Source organism: Pantherophis guttatus, chromosome 5, assembly GCF_059756535.1.
Source record: "Pantherophis guttatus breed Tessera chromosome 5, ASM5975653v1, whole genome shotgun sequence".
NCBI classification, from domain to species: domain Eukaryota; kingdom Metazoa; phylum Chordata; class Lepidosauria; order Squamata; family Colubridae; genus Pantherophis; species Pantherophis guttatus.
The window spans coordinates 60,802,109-60,819,824 of NC_142067.1; the positions used below are offsets into that span (position 1 = coordinate 60,802,109).

At 39.0% G+C, this 17,716-nt stretch overlaps 1 protein-coding gene across 8 annotated transcripts in view; it reads left to right on the forward strand.

The window, feature by feature from the left end:
- MED14 (mediator complex subunit 14) overlaps positions 1–17,716 on the forward strand; it is a 99,239-nt gene that overhangs the window by 45,463 nt on the left and 36,060 nt on the right. For all 8 annotated transcript variants that reach the window (XM_034423832.2, XM_034423834.2, XM_034423833.2 and 5 more), the window contains exons 13-21: positions 5,917–6,076; positions 7,839–8,033; positions 8,654–8,788; positions 10,031–10,107; positions 10,776–10,936; positions 11,020–11,166; positions 13,007–13,098; positions 16,411–16,563; positions 17,299–17,568. In XM_034423832.2, the coding sequence (XP_034279723.1) occupies positions 5,917–6,076; positions 7,839–8,033; positions 8,654–8,788; positions 10,031–10,107; positions 10,776–10,936; positions 11,020–11,166; positions 13,007–13,098; positions 16,411–16,563; positions 17,299–17,568 (1,390 nt within the window). The remainder of the gene's footprint in view (positions 1–5,916; positions 6,077–7,838; positions 8,034–8,653; positions 8,789–10,030; positions 10,108–10,775; positions 10,937–11,019; positions 11,167–13,006; positions 13,099–16,410; positions 16,564–17,298; positions 17,569–17,716) is intronic.

The window sequence follows — 17,716 nt, forward strand, 5'->3', positions numbered from 1 at the left end:
CAGCGGTGGCTCCTCCTCTTCCCCCTGCCAGCCTTGTTGTAAATCTTGGGGTTTGCCTTATGGGGGGGAGAAAGGTCCTGGGGGAGGGGAATGTCTGTGGGGCCAGTGACTATAGCCACGCTCCGGAGAAGCACCAATCAGCTGTGTGCAAGGCGGCGGCCAGCGCAAGAGAAGCGGGATGCCAGACGCTCAGCTCTGCAGCCCCACGGAGCCGGTCAGTTGATTGCCGGCATGCCGGCGGGGCGTGAAGCTTGCCTACATATGTTTGCTGGCGCTGCTGCTTCTTTGCTGGCATGAACGGCCTGCCGCTGCTGCCTCTTTGCAGAGGCTGTGGCACCAGCAAAGTTATGTAGGGAAGCCCCGCCGGCGCAGGCCATGCCGAAAATCGCCTAACCGGCTCCGTGGGTGTGGCGTGCCAAAAGCAGGGGGAGCGCGGGGGGGGGTTGCGTGCAAGCCTGCCGACTCCCATAATGCAATGCACCCCCTGTGTGCCCTGCCCCCCACACATGCACATGTGACCCTTCTGCACTACCCCACCCCCTGCGCATGTGCCCACTCCACCCCAGCACATGCGCACGACTCCTTCCCCCGTTTTGGTGCTAGCAGGCCTCCCTGAAACCTCCTGGGACCAAAAACGGGCTGGGGGGGTCATGTTGCACCCCCCACGCCCCATTTTGGTGCTAGCAAGCTTCCCTGAAGCCTCCTGGGACCAAAAACAGGGATGGCTTTGGCTCTCTCCTAACGGGAGAAGATCAGCACCCAACCTTGACTTGAAATGATGAGCCGCTCCGTATTTTCATTCCCCAAATGAGTTTTCCCCACTCAATGTGTGTTTGTGGGGGAGGCCAAAAAGAGGGAGCCAAAGCCATCCCCAAGCTATTACAGTAAAATATTCCAAGCACTATGAATCACATGCTCCCTTCAGATACTTATGAAAAGGATTGGGAGTTCTCCCTCCCAGTCCATTGGAGGAGAGGTGGCCAGACAGGCGGCCTCTCTCAGCTGCTGACAGGTTAGGATAACTCCCTAAAAAGCCTGCTTGCCTCTTCTTCCCACCCATGAGTGGGAATCACCGAAAAAGGGGCCAGGAAGGTGGCGGCACTTGGTCGCAGCGCGTTTGCAAGCTGCCTGAAGTTGAGGTGTCTGCCTGGTGACGTAGGTATAGAGAAGAGCAAGAAGTGGGGGGCTGTTCGTTTGTTTTTTTGCTTTAATTTATATGCCGCCCTTCTCCGGAGACTCAGGGCGGCTTACAATGCGTTAAGCAATAGCCTTCATACTTTTGTATATTTATACAAAGTCAGCTTATTACCCCCACAATCTGGATCCTCATTTCACTTACCTTTGAAAGGATGGAAGGCTGAGTCAACCTTGAGCCTGGTGAGATTTGAACTTGCAGTAATTGCAAGCAGCAGATGTTAATAACAGTGCTTTAATCCTCTGTACTGCAGGCTCTTTCCGGAAAGATGGGAGGGGGACAACGGCCATTGCCCCTTCACCCCTTTCTCCATGCCACCTTTTCTCTTCCTATGTGCGCATGCGCCTCCTAAGCACCTTTGGCTTGAAAAATTGCAACAGATGAGATCTCTCTGAGATGGTTAATTAACATTGCGCTCCACCGGCTGCTTCTGAGAGCTTTTTGCCTGTGCTGCTGCCTCTTTGCAGAGGCAGCGGAGGCTCCTCCTCTTCCCCCTGCCAGCCTTGCTGTTAATCTTGGAGTTTGCCTTATGGGGGGGGAGAAAGGTCCTGATTTGGGGGGGGCGTCAGTGGTGCTAGTGACTGCAGCCAAGCTCCGGAGAAATCTGGTTGGAGCCGGTTAGGCGGGTTTCCCTACATAACTTTGCTGGCGCCACTGCCGGCAAAGTAGCGGCAGGCCGTTCATGCCAGCAAAGAGGCAGCAGCGCTGGCAAACTTATGTTGGCAAGCTCCGCAGCATGCCGGCAATCAACTGACCGGCTCCGTGGGGCTGCAGAACTGAGTGTATGGCATCCTGCTTCTCTTGCGCTGGCCGCCGCCTTGCACACAGCTGATTAGTGCTCCAACAGGGCTTCTCTGGAGCATGGCTGCAGTCACTGGCCCCACAGACATTCCCCTCCCCCAGGACCTTTCTCCCCCCTGTAAAGCAAACCCCGAGATTTACAACGAGGCTGGCAGGGGGAAGAGGAGGAGCCACTGCTGCCTCTGCAAAGAGGTTTCCCCCCACACACCAGGACCTTTCTCCCCCCCCCCCATAAGCCAAACCCTGAGCAGAGGCAGTGGCGCAGGCAAAGAGGCAGTGCTGCTTTGCCGGCGCAAACGGCCTCCAACATGGATCCCGGGCAGCAGCTGTCGATGTCATCGCCAGTGTGCCTGCGTGCTAAGAGGAGCTGCCCAGTGGGCATGTGCGTGACAGAAAATAAACTTCCAGTTTCCGGTGCACGGATGCGCACTGGCCACCTAGTCTTCTGGTTACTGGCGAGCATGCGTGCGGGAAGATCAGCTGGCCAGCTGATCTTCTGGTTTCTGGCACAGCTGCATGCGTGAAGGCCTGCTGATTGTCACATGCGCATGCGAGCCAGTAACCAGAAGACTAGCTGGCTGGCGCGCATGCGTGCGCTGAATGGGTGCCGCCGCGCGTGCCACGCAACATGGCACACATCCCATAGGTTCACCATCACGGGTCTAAAGTATTCTTGCCTCTAGTGGGACAATTGACATGCTGGAAGTATTTTGGTAGCTCTTTCCTTAAGTTTGCCTTGTTTAGATCTCCCAAAATAATGGCCAGTGAATCGGGGTATTTGGCTTCAGCCTCCATAATTTGGTCAGCTAGAGTTCGTAATGCCTTGTTTACACAGGCTTGTGGCGGGACATAAACAGCAATTACAAGAAATGAGGAAAATTCACGAGGCAAATAATATGGTTTGCAATTGATAATTAATGTCTCTAAGTTTTTTTCACAGAATTTATATATTATAGTTATATCCTGAGACCAGCTGTTGTTGATATATAAACAATCCTTATTTGAAAGGATTGGATCTATAGCTCCTAACATGTTATACAGCATAGATTTTTATTAGCAAAGATCTAGAAAAGTCACTTTTCTTTTGTTTAATATAATCTTGATTGGTCAACATGAATTGTGGTTAAAGCCTTCTTGATTCCTGAACACTATTGGGATCACTTAAAATATTGTCGTACATATGTATCTGAAATGCAAAGCTCTTAAGTGGAGTATTTAATAATGCACATTCATTTGCCAGTTTCAAGCTGCTAGTCTAGTAATTACTAGTGTAGTAATAATTCTGCTTACAGATCAAAACTCATTAAGAAACAAAAGCAGAGAATAAATAAACTGATTTCACAGTGGAAAAGAGAGTTCAAATTTTCATCACAACCAGAAACAGTTTGGTAGCTTTTCACCCCATATAAGGTTACAGACAAATATATCTTATTCCCATAACTCACCACTTATCTATAAACAAATTGATAAGACTTTTCAATCCTGGTGTCAGCCAAAAATCCATAAATGATTGCCAGAACTTTACAAAAATATTTTTATTTTAACCTTGATCAAATAAACCATCTTTATATTTTTTCCTTTTACTTCTGAAAATCTTAATCTTTAATTCATTCAAATAGTGTTGTAAGATTTGATCCATTGCTAGGGTTTCTTCAACTCTCTTTTGTAAATTTAGTAAAAAGACATTCTCTTGGTATCACTTGTATTTTATCTTTAATTTTAAAACCTCAGCTAGCTTTTTTTTGAATATCCAGTAAAAAGTCCTTATCCAGATCATTATCTTGACCTTCCACTTTTATTTGCACTTTAAATGCCTTCTCTATCTTGCAATCCACACTTTTAAAAATCCATTATTTCTGATTCTAGAGTTTCACATCTAGTTTCATTAACATCTTTGGACAGAGTTTATCCATACAAGCAATCATCATTACTGATATTGTTGATATTGTGGTTACTAATTTCTGGCCTCATTTTTCGAAGATCTTTAATATTTCAAATATCACAGCATATTGTATCATTTTGTAAATTCCAATACTAATCAAAAACTTGTTTACATTTTTTTTCTTTTTTCTTTCTTTTGTTCCCTCTAGTATCCAAATGAAATAACAAAGTCTCTAATCTTTGTTATGACCTACCTACAAAAAATAATTCTGGTTCCTACTATATTTTATATAGTTTGTTCCAAAATCCAAAAATACTTTTTTCAATATTCTAAATTTGTCTGGTCCTTTATAACTTTCTTAGTTCAAAGTCTTATTTAGCTTTCTGCCATTTATTTCAAATTCTTTAAGTTCTTAAACCTACAGTTAATTTTTCTTTTGTTCAGAAATAAAGGTAGATACACCAGGTCAGAATTGCTGTTTCAAAGACTGTAATAGCTTTAAGATACTTAGATAAGTAATTTCTGAAGGTGATCAGAAAGCAAGGTTAGTAAACTCAGTGTTCTTTAAAAGGCTTTGCTGCAGTTGTGAGCTTGATGACTGATTCTCTCATCTCCCACTATTCAGACCCATAGAAGACTGTTGTCCTACAATATGCTCACAAGGATCTGCCATCTGGAGCACATGTGAGCGATCTCATTTCCTCTCTTTGTCCAGAAAGGTCCAGGGAACCAATTCTTTGGAACTTTGCCCAAGTTGCCATCTCCACTGTCCTGGAGATGTGTTTAGCTCACAATGCCTTAGAAGTTGCAGTCAGACTTCATTAACAAATTAAGATATTAATTTACTCTTACATGTATTTTTATATACATGTGTACATATACCCACACCAGAGGTGGTATTCAGCTGGTTTGCAACGGTTTGCGCGAACCATTGGTGGAAATTTGACCAAGGTTGCTGAACCAGTAGCGATGGCCAGCTGGGCACGCACCCGAACCAGTCCCCCAGTCACCACTCGCTTGCCCCGCCCGCCATGTTCGTTGCCGCCATGTTCTTTGTGCATGTGCATCCCATTGCCTTGCAAGTCCAATGTGATGCACATGTGCAAAGAACATGGTGACAGCAGAGCTTTTTCTGCGACCTCTGGTACTTTTCGGCAGCCTGCGGCCAGCTGTCACAGCTGCAAAGCTTGGAAGGCTTCTTTGCCAGCCGCTTTCCAGCAGCGGTGACTGGCTGGGGGGCCACCGAAAACTCCGGTCAGCTTGCCTTCCAGACTCTGGACCAGACGCCGTGGAAGGTAAACAGCCCAAACAAAGAGGCGGTGGTGGGGGACGAAGCGGGGCTAGGGCAGGGGCCGCTAAAGGAGGGGAAACGGGGTCAACTGACGAAGGGAGGCGGGGGTAGATAGGTGGAAATTCCCAAAATTTTTCTATCTTTTCCTGAGGGCGTGGCTAGGTGGGGGGGTTATGTGACTGAGTGGGCATGGGCGTGAGTGACATCAAGTTGGCCACACCCACTCAGTCACATGCCCCCCACAGCCATGCCCACTGAATCAGTAGCGAAAATTTTTGAAACCCACCACTGACCCACACACATGAGTATACGTATACTCAATGTGTGTGTATTTTGTCTGTATGTAAGCCAGTTTGGTATGGTGGCTAGAGTGAGGTCCTAGAATTCAGGAGAACAATGATGGTATTTTTATCCCATCTTTTTATATGTAACTCAAGGTGGCAAACATACCTGTATTCTTGCCTCCCATTTTCCCCAGAACAACCCTGTGAGGTAAATTGGACTGAGACAGAGTGACCAGACCAAGTCCCCCAGCTAGATTTCTGCCTAAGGGAGGCCTAGAACTCACATTCTCTTGGATGTGTATCTAAATACATTAATTTGTACAGTGGCTTTTGAAAATTTTGCTTTTTAACTGGAAGTTCTTACTATATCTGCATAGCTGAAGCCAAGACTACAGAGTAAATGAGCTTTGTTCTAATGAATACCACTATTCTTGCATATCCTGTTTGTTTGTGTTCACTTCAGGTTTTGGCTTGGGCAGCAGCGTTGCAAACAATCAATAAAACATTTGCCTACAGTAAGCAGTGAAACATTGCAGCTAGTTAATCATGCTACTCATCCTGTGGGAAATCTTTCCAGCCACAAACTTTTCATCAAGCTTACCCGACTTCCACAGTATTACATTGTAAGTAAATGAGATTTCATCATAAGAATGTGGTCCTCTGAATAAAAAATTGCCACTTACTTGGAAGGAAGGCAACTAGGAAACAAAGAGAACTTAAAGAGGTTAAGAAAAAGAGAGATTGCACAAATGGAGATGGTAAAAAGGAAAGAAAAATGATGTAATCCAGTGCTTCCCAAACCTGGATAAATTATTCAAAATTGGGTAAAAATGATTTTTCTTTGAGTCACGATATATAAAGCCACTATCCAATCATAATAGGATAATTGAAATTGACTTAACTATTTTACCTTTTCTGCTAAGCAGTTGTGGGGTAACAAAGGAAAATGTTTGAGAAGCATTGATGTTAGTAAATATAAAGCAAAAGAAAAGTAATAATGTGGTACCCTTTGCGATAACCATTAAAGAGTTAAACAGTCATTCTGTAATAAAGCCATGAGATGTTTTGAGGTTATATCTGTTTGACAGAACCCAACTTACCTCCTATGCTCTCTGTTCATGCAGTATTATTTTAAATAAAACCTTAATTGCCAATGATTACTTTCTGTAAATAAATGAGAGACAGTATATCATAATCCTTTTCTACATCTAAGATACTAAGCTATCATAACAAATAACAAAGGTGTTAATATAACATTGAATCTCAATATAAGAACTCTTAATTTAATTCTTTTGGTGAAAATGAGATTTTGAAGAATATTTATATCCCAAATTTCCTAACTGTTGCCCAGTTAAATTCAAGTTTCATCGTGCTTACTGCTTTAATATAAAGGTGTTTGCAGCTTTTCATTATCTGTGTCTTTGAGCCACTGGATTTCTACAATTAAAAAAAAAAGTTGTAGTAGTCTGTAAGACCAGAAGCCAGCAGATGTCTATGTTCTTTGTTGAATGACGGGAGGATTCCATGGAAACCTAAATATATATATTTTAAGTAGAGTACAAAGTGTATAAAATGAAACATAATAATCATTTAAAAAGACGCTTGTGCCAAAACTGAAAAAGGAAAATATATGCAGTTGTGAAATACGCCAAAAGTTACTTCAGTAAGAGTTTTCATGATTCTTACAATACTTTGATTACTTTTGAAACCATCATTAGGGACCAGAATTTACAGAGGTTGAACTTGCTTCAAGGATATCAACTGGCCACATAAATATGACACTCACTGAATGATATCTTAAGTTGACTAAGTCTTAAGAAGGTTATTTTTATGACATTGGTTTTTATGTGTATGATTCTAGATTTTTACATTCGTATTTTTTTAAAAATTAACAGGAAACCTTACATTTTAGAATGCTCATGTCAGTTTTAAAAATGTGTTAGTATAAAACATTGGAATAGAATAGATATTGACTACTGTTGAAGAATTTACAATCTTAAACCCAAACATTTTTAATATAATCTGCTTCATGTTTCAATAATTGATTTGCTTTTTCTTCAGTTGTTTAAAAAAGATTTCAAAAAATAATTGCTGACTACACTGTAAACATATCATTTGATGTGGTATATAGTTTGTTGTATTTGTGATAATAATATTCATATATTGAAATTTAAATTTAATTTGGATGCGTTGATATCAGTGAAACCCGATTTAGTCTTACCTAACTTAAATCTCACTTATTTCAGTATGATCTGCTCTCAGTAAGTTAAATCCAAATTTCTCTGAAGTTGGCTTAGAAAATCTGGATTTCTTTAAAATTTAATTATGATGATATATTAATTTGGAGTATATTTCCAAGCTTAGTGTGACTTTTCAACATCCTAGGTAGTGGAAATGTTTGATGTTCCCAATAATCCCACACAACTACAATACAAATACTACTTTCTTTCTGTGAGTTATGCTGAAGGAGATGATAGCCCAGCCACTGCAGTTTTACTCCAACAATATAAGCCAAATATTGAAGAATTGGTTTTGGACACAAAAAGTAGCAAACAAGCAAAAAGTGGCGCAAAACGCAAGGTATGGATTTGATCACTAACATTTACTACTTTCAGTGGATAAGAGATAATTTATTTCTCTTAGCTGAAAATAAAAGGCTGAATACTGCAACATTTTGCTTAATTAGATAAATGAATAGCTTATGATGACAAAGAATAAATCTGCTTGTTCTGAGACAAAATAGAGAGAAAATGTGTTTGAAGTAGAATCTTAAATATTACCTCATGTAATAATAAAGTTGGCTATATTTCTAGTGTTTTGCACTTTTGAAACAAGTTAATATTTTCTTTATAAAAGTGTACTTTCAGGTTATTTTTTAGCACTATTTGCATCTACAAAAGTTTATAATTGATTAGAACAGTTTAGACTCTAAGTGCTGCAAGCTTACTTGTAATGTTCTTTCTAATATACTCAAGCTCAAAAAGAGCACAATTGAATGGATGTTTAAATTAATGGTTAATATTTGTTTCCAAGTAGCTGCACATATAGAAGTATAGTCTAAACATAGTGGGCATGAATTCTGAATAGCTTATACAAAACAAGTGAATTTCCTACTGTGATGTCTATTACTTGTGATTTATATTTTATTCTACCTTTGGGTTTGAAAGAATCTTTTAAAATATTTTTCTGTTCTTTTGTAGTTGTCTGATGAACTATGTCCCACAGAACCCAAAAAACCAAAACAGTCTGGAGAAATGTGTGCATTCAATAAAGTTTTAGCTCATATTGTAGCAATGTGTGATACAAATATGCCCTTTATAGGACTCCGCATGGAGGTAGGTAACAAATTGTATTTGCTGAATTGGAACAGTTAAAACGGATTGTCTATGAAGTACCCAATTTAAAAAATAAGAAGAAATAAGACTGGCCTGTCATTTATTATTAAACCATAATATGATTTAACTGTTTTTGATATAGTATAATACAGAATCCAAACTTGACAGTAAATCAGGCCATAGTGGCTTGATAAAACAAAACATTTTTTTGTTCAGTATTACATGTGAATAAGGTTACAGCAGTTGTGACATGAGGTGAGAGGGACCCTTGACCTGCACTTCTTAAATATGCTGTCTGTTGCTTTAAGGAAATATTTAGTTTTTGATCAGAATTTGGAGTATTTAATCACAGACTAAGTGTGTGTGTGTGTGTGTGTGAGAGAGAGAGAGAGAGAGAGAGACAGACAGACAGACAGACAGACAGAGGGAAGATAATTGATTGAAAAAGGAATCTAACTTCTGCCCAGCCTTTACCAGCAGTTGCCATTGGAAAGAGTTGTGCTTTCTTCTGTGTAATAAAGTAACATGCTGTGTCTACATATATTGCATTTTTGTTCTCATCTATTGCTATATCCATGTGTGTGTGCGCATACAGGAAAGCCTGTCCTGAGTCATAGGATTGAGAGTTTGGGCCTTCGAATGGAGGAATCACTAATATTCCAAGCTATTGCTCAGTTACTTCTCCCATAGGGGACCATTGAGAGAACAGGGGGAGGGATTTCTTCTCAGCCCCCTACCTGACCTAGCCTATTTTTTAACTCTGTCTTGGTGGTTTGTCCCTCCACACACTGAAGATGCCCATCACAATTCAATAACCACCGTTCCTTTTCAATGTGCCTTTGTTTAGGTGCCCATCTAACTACTGTACATTAGCGTTCTTTGATATAATATTGTCTCATATTATAAATATTTTAGATGTTAAATGTTAGGTAACTATTTTATCCTATAGATAATTAAATACAAAATTTAACATTATTGTTCCATATACATATACCTTGTTTATGGTTTTATGTGTTTTTAGTATGAGATTGATTAATGTGCTGTAACACAACTTGAAGCAATTGCTTTACTCATTTTACATGTAAAGAGATTATCCTTTCTCTGGTTGGATTTTATTTCTTGCACTAGTTACTACAAACTGAAAGATTCATATAAGTGACAAGAAATACTATGCAGCTTGAATTTTAATTTGCTGTGAAAATGCAAACCTAAATTTTTTAAGATTTTTTTTTTTAATTTCAGTTATCCAGTATGGAGATCCCACATCAAGGTGTCCAAGTTGAAGGAGATGGTTTCAGTCATGCTATTCGTTTATTAAAGTAAAAAAAATTAATGTAAAATTCCACTTATGCTTAGAATATTCTATATGAATCAAAAGGAAATTATGTAATATTTCAAAGAATTCATTTTTTTATTATTTCCACATTAGTATTTATATTGTGAATTTGTTTTTATGATAATTGTACAGCAACCCCCCCCCCTATTTTAAGAACAAGAATATTGTTCTTTATTCCTGAGGAAAACAACATGCGTACAAGCTTGGCACTTAGGTGTATATCTTCATGAAAAACATAGTGCTTAAGGAGTAGGTATTACTCAAAGGTATTATTAAGCCTAATGACTTTCAGATTTTAGCTGGCCATTTTGACCAACTTTCATTCTTATATAAACACAATACAGGAAAGCTAATCTGAAGTTTTTCAAAGTGTTCCCAGAATCTAACTTTGTTTAGTAGGTTGCAAATTCTGTGTAAATCTCTTCTACTGTATATTGTAAACATTAAAAAAAACCAATCAGCTTGCATTAAATCTTCCAATTCTGGCCATACCTTATATATTAATGCTATTTAGTAAAGTCATAAATGCATTATTTAGATTGAAAAAACTAACTTGAATACTTGCATTTCTTAAATTGCATGCTTTCTTTCAGAGTTTGAAAGAATTAAATAAATCTCAGTGTATTGTTGCATCTTGAACTTTTTTCACAGAATTCCTCCATGTAAGGGTATTTGTGAGGAGACCCAGAAAGCTCTGGATCATTCTCTTCTTGATTGTACTTTCCGATTGCAAGGTAGAAATAACCGTACGTGGGTGGCTGAACTGGTGTTTGCAAACTGCCCGCTTATCAGCACTTCTTCCAGGGAACAAGGTTAATTTCTCAATTGTTCTGCATAATGGCATTCTTCTTATACTTTTTGAGTACCAAATTGGCCTCTCCCTTTCATTTTGCAGGACCAACTCGTCATGTTTATCTGACATATGAAAACCAGTTGTCTGAACCAGTTGGTGGCCGAAAAGTAGTTGAGATGTTTCTAAATGACTGGAATAGCATTGCCCAATTATATGAATGTATGTTGGAGTTTGCTCGATCTTTACCAGGTATATAATGTCTTGTATACATTATATAATTGTTTCATTCTTGTATTGATGTAGAAAAGAAGCAGGCCACTTTCTATTGACCTATTGCCATATTTAAAATGAGAGTGTCCTGTGGGCAGTCACACAGACTGGCCATGAAGCGACTAATATATTCACAAAATGAATATTCCAATATATAATATTGGAGATGTGGTCGGTCACCAATCCTTGATTTTTCAAAGACAGCCTAGTACATTTTTAGCCCAGTGAAATTTCTTTAACATTTTTAAGTTACCTTGGTTGTTTTTTTGAGAAACAGATATGGACAAACTTCCAAACAAAGCACCACACTATGGTGATTAACTGCTTTTATTTTCTGAGAATGCCTTTGAGGTCCTTGTGAGGTATCCTTGAAAATAAAAAAATATTTAGAAGCTGTTAGTTGTAGCAGGTGTTACCTCCTGTTCATTCCTTTTCTGTATTTGGAAGCTAAGTGTGATCAAGCCTGGTTAATACTTGAAAGGGACATGTCTGAGGTATAGGTTAGACCATGAGTGTCAAAATCACATTACCGTCAAATGACATTTGGCGATGTTTTTTCCCCTTCCTGGAGCTGGGGTGGGCGTAGCCTGCGCATGACACATCTGGTCCACAGGCTGCCAGTTTGACACCCTGGGCTAGACTAAGAAAGTGAAAAGCCAAACAACTTCTGTCAATGTCCTGCTGCCAAGAAAACTAAATCAATGTGCCTTTGAGTAATTGGGGATCTTACTGAACAGGATGGGAATTATAACCTCTAGGAACTACTGCTTTGTTTTAAATTAAAAGAAACTAAATATCATTTAAAGGGCATCTACATTTTACTATTTTTCAGGAGTCATTCCATTCAGGCTTTCAGATAGGTTGTTAACTGTTTTGATCACTACTGTTGAAAACCTGGGTCATTGTTTTACATTCTTAGAGTTTGAGAGTCACTGTTTCAGATGGGATTATGCATTTCAGAAGCCAAATGTACAGCCTGGAAGTACTTTTGACCTTCAGGTCTCAGTGAAATTACATGTGGCAGTTCTGGTAAAGAACACCTTTGCATAATTATCCCAGCTGCAACACATCCTGACTTGATTAAATCAGATCAGATCAAGATTTGGCAATGGTTACCCACAGATTTGGGTACTGGTTACCCACACTGTGGTCACTGCAGTGCACTCCATATGAGAAGTGTCTGGAGTTGTAATTGATGCAAAATGCAGCAGTCAAAACTGAGCTGAAAGATCATCTCCATTTTAAAATTGCTTACTGAGCACAATTTAAGAAGTTGGTATTGACTTAAAGCCATAAATGGCATAGAACCTAACTATTGAAGGGCCATCTTCTTCCTTTATGAAACTATTCAATTCTTAACAAACCCTTACAAAGACGTTCCTACTGTCAGAAGCCCTTCTTCTGGCATGTTCAAGAAGACTGTTTTCTCCTTTGCTATCAATCTATGGCACATTTAGAGCATGCATTTAGCTCTCACTCTTTCACTGTTTAGAAAATCTGTATACATGTATATTTTTCACCAGGATTTTAATTATTGTTAAATAGTTTAGGGGCCTATTTGATTATTACTTTTAATCTGTATTTTTAATTTATTTTATTTGATTTGGTTTTTAAAAAAAGTTAGTATTTTTAAGTGATTATCAGATTAGAAAGACAGGATATGTCAACTGAAGTCAAATGAGGAAAAAAGTTGCTGGATGCCAAAGAAAGTGTTCTTAGAAACATTACTTTCCAGGAGTGATAGAAACTCTAAGTTTAATACTTTTTCTCTTTTTAAAAAATACATATTTTGTCTCCCTCGCCCCTTTATATTGTTAAGAAATACCAAGCCATCTAAATGTTTTCTCAGAAGTTCGGATCTATAATTATAGGAAACTAATTCTTTGTTACGGGACTACCAAGGGAAGTTCTGTAAGTATCTTTGATCTTTCTCTTAAAGCTATGTTAATATTGTATAGTTATTGTCTTTAAGTATAGTGTCTCTTTATTTTAAACATAGTTATTAAGCTGCTACCATCCATACTAACATATGTGTTCAGTATTGTGGTCTTAGTAGTGGTAATTGTCTTTTTTCCCCCTTTAGCTTATCATTAGATGTTTTCCCAAATTAGCGTTTGATGATAGCTAGCTATGTAGGTTCGATTAGAATCTCGAATCTTCTCTACTGAATTTCCCTTAATAATATTCTTAAGGTCAAGGGATTGTAAAGAAAAGATGTGCGTTATGAACATCACTAATCAGAAAAGAAAGTACATAAGTACAGTACAGAAAGTACAGTGGATAATAGTTTGTGTGTTTATGAATAAATTTCAGTCTTTACCCTCATTTTACATATTCTTCTCTATTAAGTTTATGCCACAGGTTATATTTTAATCAAATGAGAAAACTGCTGTGCAACAGACCAAATATAGCTTACCATGCAAAGCATGGGAGGAAAGGAGTTTAGAGCTCATTCCTGTAGTTCCATAATGACATTCCATAGCTGCTGTACTACCTAAGAGTCTCTGATGCATTAGGAGTTGTATTGAATTTATATTTTATTGACAAAGAAATAAAGGTGGTCTTTATCAGTAAAATATAAATTCAAAACAAAAATAGTTTGTCACGAAAGCAACTGCCTGTGAAGGCTCCTGGATTGGGGCTGAAAGGTGAAAGCGGAAACAGTATACTCCATCCCATAGTTGGGTAGACCAGGTTGCCCTGACAGACCGGTTTCACTGGAAAAAACACATTAGTAGTTGTATTTTTCTGGCGTTTTCCAAAAATATGGCATGATTTGTTTAAAACCTTTTTTGTGTTAAAATAGTTAAATTTTCACTGAAATATAAGGATTAGGCATTGACACATTTTGGATACCCAGTGAATTCTTAGTAATCAGGTAGCAAATATTATAACAAATTAGAGGTAGGCTTGCAAAAAATAGAAATACAGATATTTTCTTGGCTTGGTTATATTCAGCTTTAAACAAATATGGAAATATTCATTTATTCTCAAACTTAAGATCGAAAAGGACATGGTGTCTATAAGATACTGTTTATCTCTTATGTCCTCCCTATCTCTGTAAAGAGAAAAACATTAGAACTATAGTGACCAAATTTTTCCCAACTGGATTTCCTTCAGCTTGAAAAGAAGAAGATGTGTTTTTCTTTCTGCAACTTTGTTTTTCCTGGAGTGTGCAGCACATAAAGACTAGAATCACCAGCCATCTGAGTATTCACTGATTCAAACTGTTTTGTGTAGTCCAGTTTTGTCCATTTTGACTGATAGTAGTTCTCTAGCATCTTCTAGTAAGCAGCTTTAATAAAGCAAGATCCTTTTTGTAACAGAGATTGAGCTCATGATCATCTGTGTACAAAATCTGTAGTGCTGCACTGAGCTGTGATTTAACTGATTACATGCAGTTAAATATTTACTAGATAGAAAATAATTTGCTTGGAATATAGAAAATACAGTGGGACAAAAAAGTATTTAGTCAGCCACCAATTGTGCAAGTTCTCCCACTTAAAAAGATGAGAGAGGCCTGTAATTGTCATCATAGGTAGACCTCAACTATGAGAGACAAAATGAGAAAACAAATCCAGACAATCACATTGTCTGATTTGGAAAGAATTTATTTGCAAATTATGGTGGAAAATAAGTATTTGGTCATCTACAAACAAGCAAGATTTCTGGCTCTCACAGACCTGTAACTTCTTCTTTAAGAGGCTCCTCTGTCCTCCACTCGTTACCTGTATTAATGGCACCTTTTTGAACTTGTTATCAGTATAAAAGACACCTGTTCACAACCTCAAACAGTCACACTCCAAACTCCACTATGGTGAAGACCAAAGAGCTGTCAAAGGACACCAGAAACAAAATTGTAGACCTGCACCAGGCTGGGAAGACTGAATCTGCAATAGGCAAGCAGCTTGGTGTGAAGAAATCAACTGTGGGAGCACTAATTAGAAAATGGAAGACATACAAGACCACTGATAATCTCCCTCGATCTGGGGCTCCACGCGAGATCTCACCCCATGGAGTCAAAATGATCACAAGGATGGTGAGCAAAAATCCCAGAACCACACGGGAGGACCTAGTGAATGACCTGCAGAGAGCTGGGACCAACGTAACAAAAGCTACCATCAGTAACACACTACGCCGCCAGGGACTCAGATCCTGCAGTGCCAGACGTGTCCCCCTGCTTAAGCCAGTACATGTCCGGGCCCATCTGAAGTTTGCTAGAGACCATTTGGATGATCTAGAAGAGGATTGGGAGAATGTCATATGGTCAGATGAAACCAAAGTAGAACTGTTTGGTAGAAACACAACTCGTTGTGTTTGGAGGAGAGAGAATGCTGAGTTGCATCCAAAGAACACCATACCTACTGTGAAGCATGGGGGTGGCAACATCTTGCTTTGGGGCTGTTTCTCTGCAAAGGGACCAGGACGACTGATCCGTGTACAGGAAAGAATGAATGGGGCCATGTATCGTGAGATTTTGAGTGCAAACCTCCTTCCATCAGCAAAGGCATTGAAGATGAAACGTGGCTGGGTCTTTCAGCATGACAGTGATCCCAAACACACCGCCCGGGCAACGAAGGAGTGGCTTCGTAAGAAGCATTTCGAGGTCCTGGAGTGGCCTAGCCAGTCTCCAGATCTCAACCCCATAGAAAACCTTTGGAGGGAGTTGAAAGTTCATGTTGCCCAGCAGCAGCCCCAAAACATCACTGCTCTAGAGGAGATCTGCATGGAGGAATGGGCCAACATACCAGCAACAGTGTGTGCCAACCTGGTGAAGACTTACAGAAAACGTTTGACCTCTGTCACTGCCAACAAAGGATATATAACAAAGTATTGAGATGAACTTTTGATATTGACCAAATACTTATTTTCCACCATAATTTGCAAATAAATTCTTTCCAAATCAGACAATGTGATTGTCTGGATTTGTTTTCTCATTTTGTCTCTCATAGTTGAGGTCTACCTATGATGACAATTACAGGCCTCTCTCATCTTTTTAAGTGGGAGAACTTGCACAATTGGTGGCTGACTAAATACTTTTTTGCCCCACTGTAGATACATTTCTGTATCATCTCTTTCTCTCTGTCTCTACACACACACACACACACACACACACACACACACACACACACACAGAGAGAGAGAGAGAGAGAGAGAGAGAGAGAGAGAGAGAGAGATTCTTGCTATCATTGCATAATTTTCTGAAGCTTTTTGTATTTATAGATCAGCATTCAATGGAACTCTGTGCACCAAAAATTCCATATATCTCTTGGAACCGTTGGACCAAACTCAGGTTGCAGTAATTGTCACAATACTATTCTGCATCAGCTCCAAGAGATGTTCAATAAATCACCAAATGTTGTCCAACTATTACAGGTAACTTTTTTTGTCAAAAGAGAGTTTTGCATTTGAAATAAGGAAATCATTGAAAGGATGATGCTTTTGCATATGAGATCATAATACTTTATATGGGAATAAGCAGGAAGAATTTAGCAGCAATTATACTTCTGTTTTGTTCTGCATTCTTACTACTATAATATAGGTAGTCCTCAACTTACGACCACAGTTTAGCCCAAAATTTATGTTGCTAAGTGAGAAATTTGTTAAGTGAGTTTTGCCTCATTTTATGACTTTTCTTGCCACATTTATTAAGTAAATCACTACAGTTCTTAAATTAGTAACATGGGTTGTTAAGTGAATCTTGTTTCCCCATTGACTTTGCTTGTTGGAAGGTCGCTAAAGGGGAACACATGACTCCAGGACACTGCAACTGTCATAAATGTGGGTCAGTTGTCAAGCATCCAAATGTAAACCATGTGATCATGAAGATACTACAATGATCATAAGTGTGAAAAATGGTCATAAGTCACTATTTTCAGTGCCGCTATAACTTCGAACAATCACTAAATGAACAGTCCTTGACTTATAGCAGTTCATTTAGTGACCGTTCTAAGTTATAACAGCATTGAAAATAGTGACTTCTGTAATGCCATTTCTTCATTTGGTTGTTATGAATAGAAGCATAGAAGCAACTGATCATATTTATTTCTGGAGAGTCAATATCTGTCATACAGTTATTTATAACTAAACAACTGTTGCTTTTATTTGCAGGTTTTGTATGATACTCAGGCTCCATTAAATGCTATCAATAAGCTTCCCACTGTGCCAATGCTAGGACTGACACAGCGTACTAACACTGCTTACCAGTGCTTCTCAATTCTGCCTCAGTCACCCACACACATCAGACTGGCCTTTAGGAATATGTATTGCATAGACATTTATTGCCAGAGCCGTGGAGTAGTGGCAATTCGTGATGGAGCATATAGTCTTTTTGACAACAGTAAAATTGTGGAAGGCTTTTATCCTGCACCAGGATTGAAGGTGACTGTTCTTTATGTATTTATTCTGTAGTACAATTAGAATATTGACTGGGATCATTAATGTTTCAGATATCTTCTGTAAGTGGTGAAATTATTTGGAAGGTGCTTTCAAATACATGTTTAATGTTGAAGCTTCTAACACATTCAGT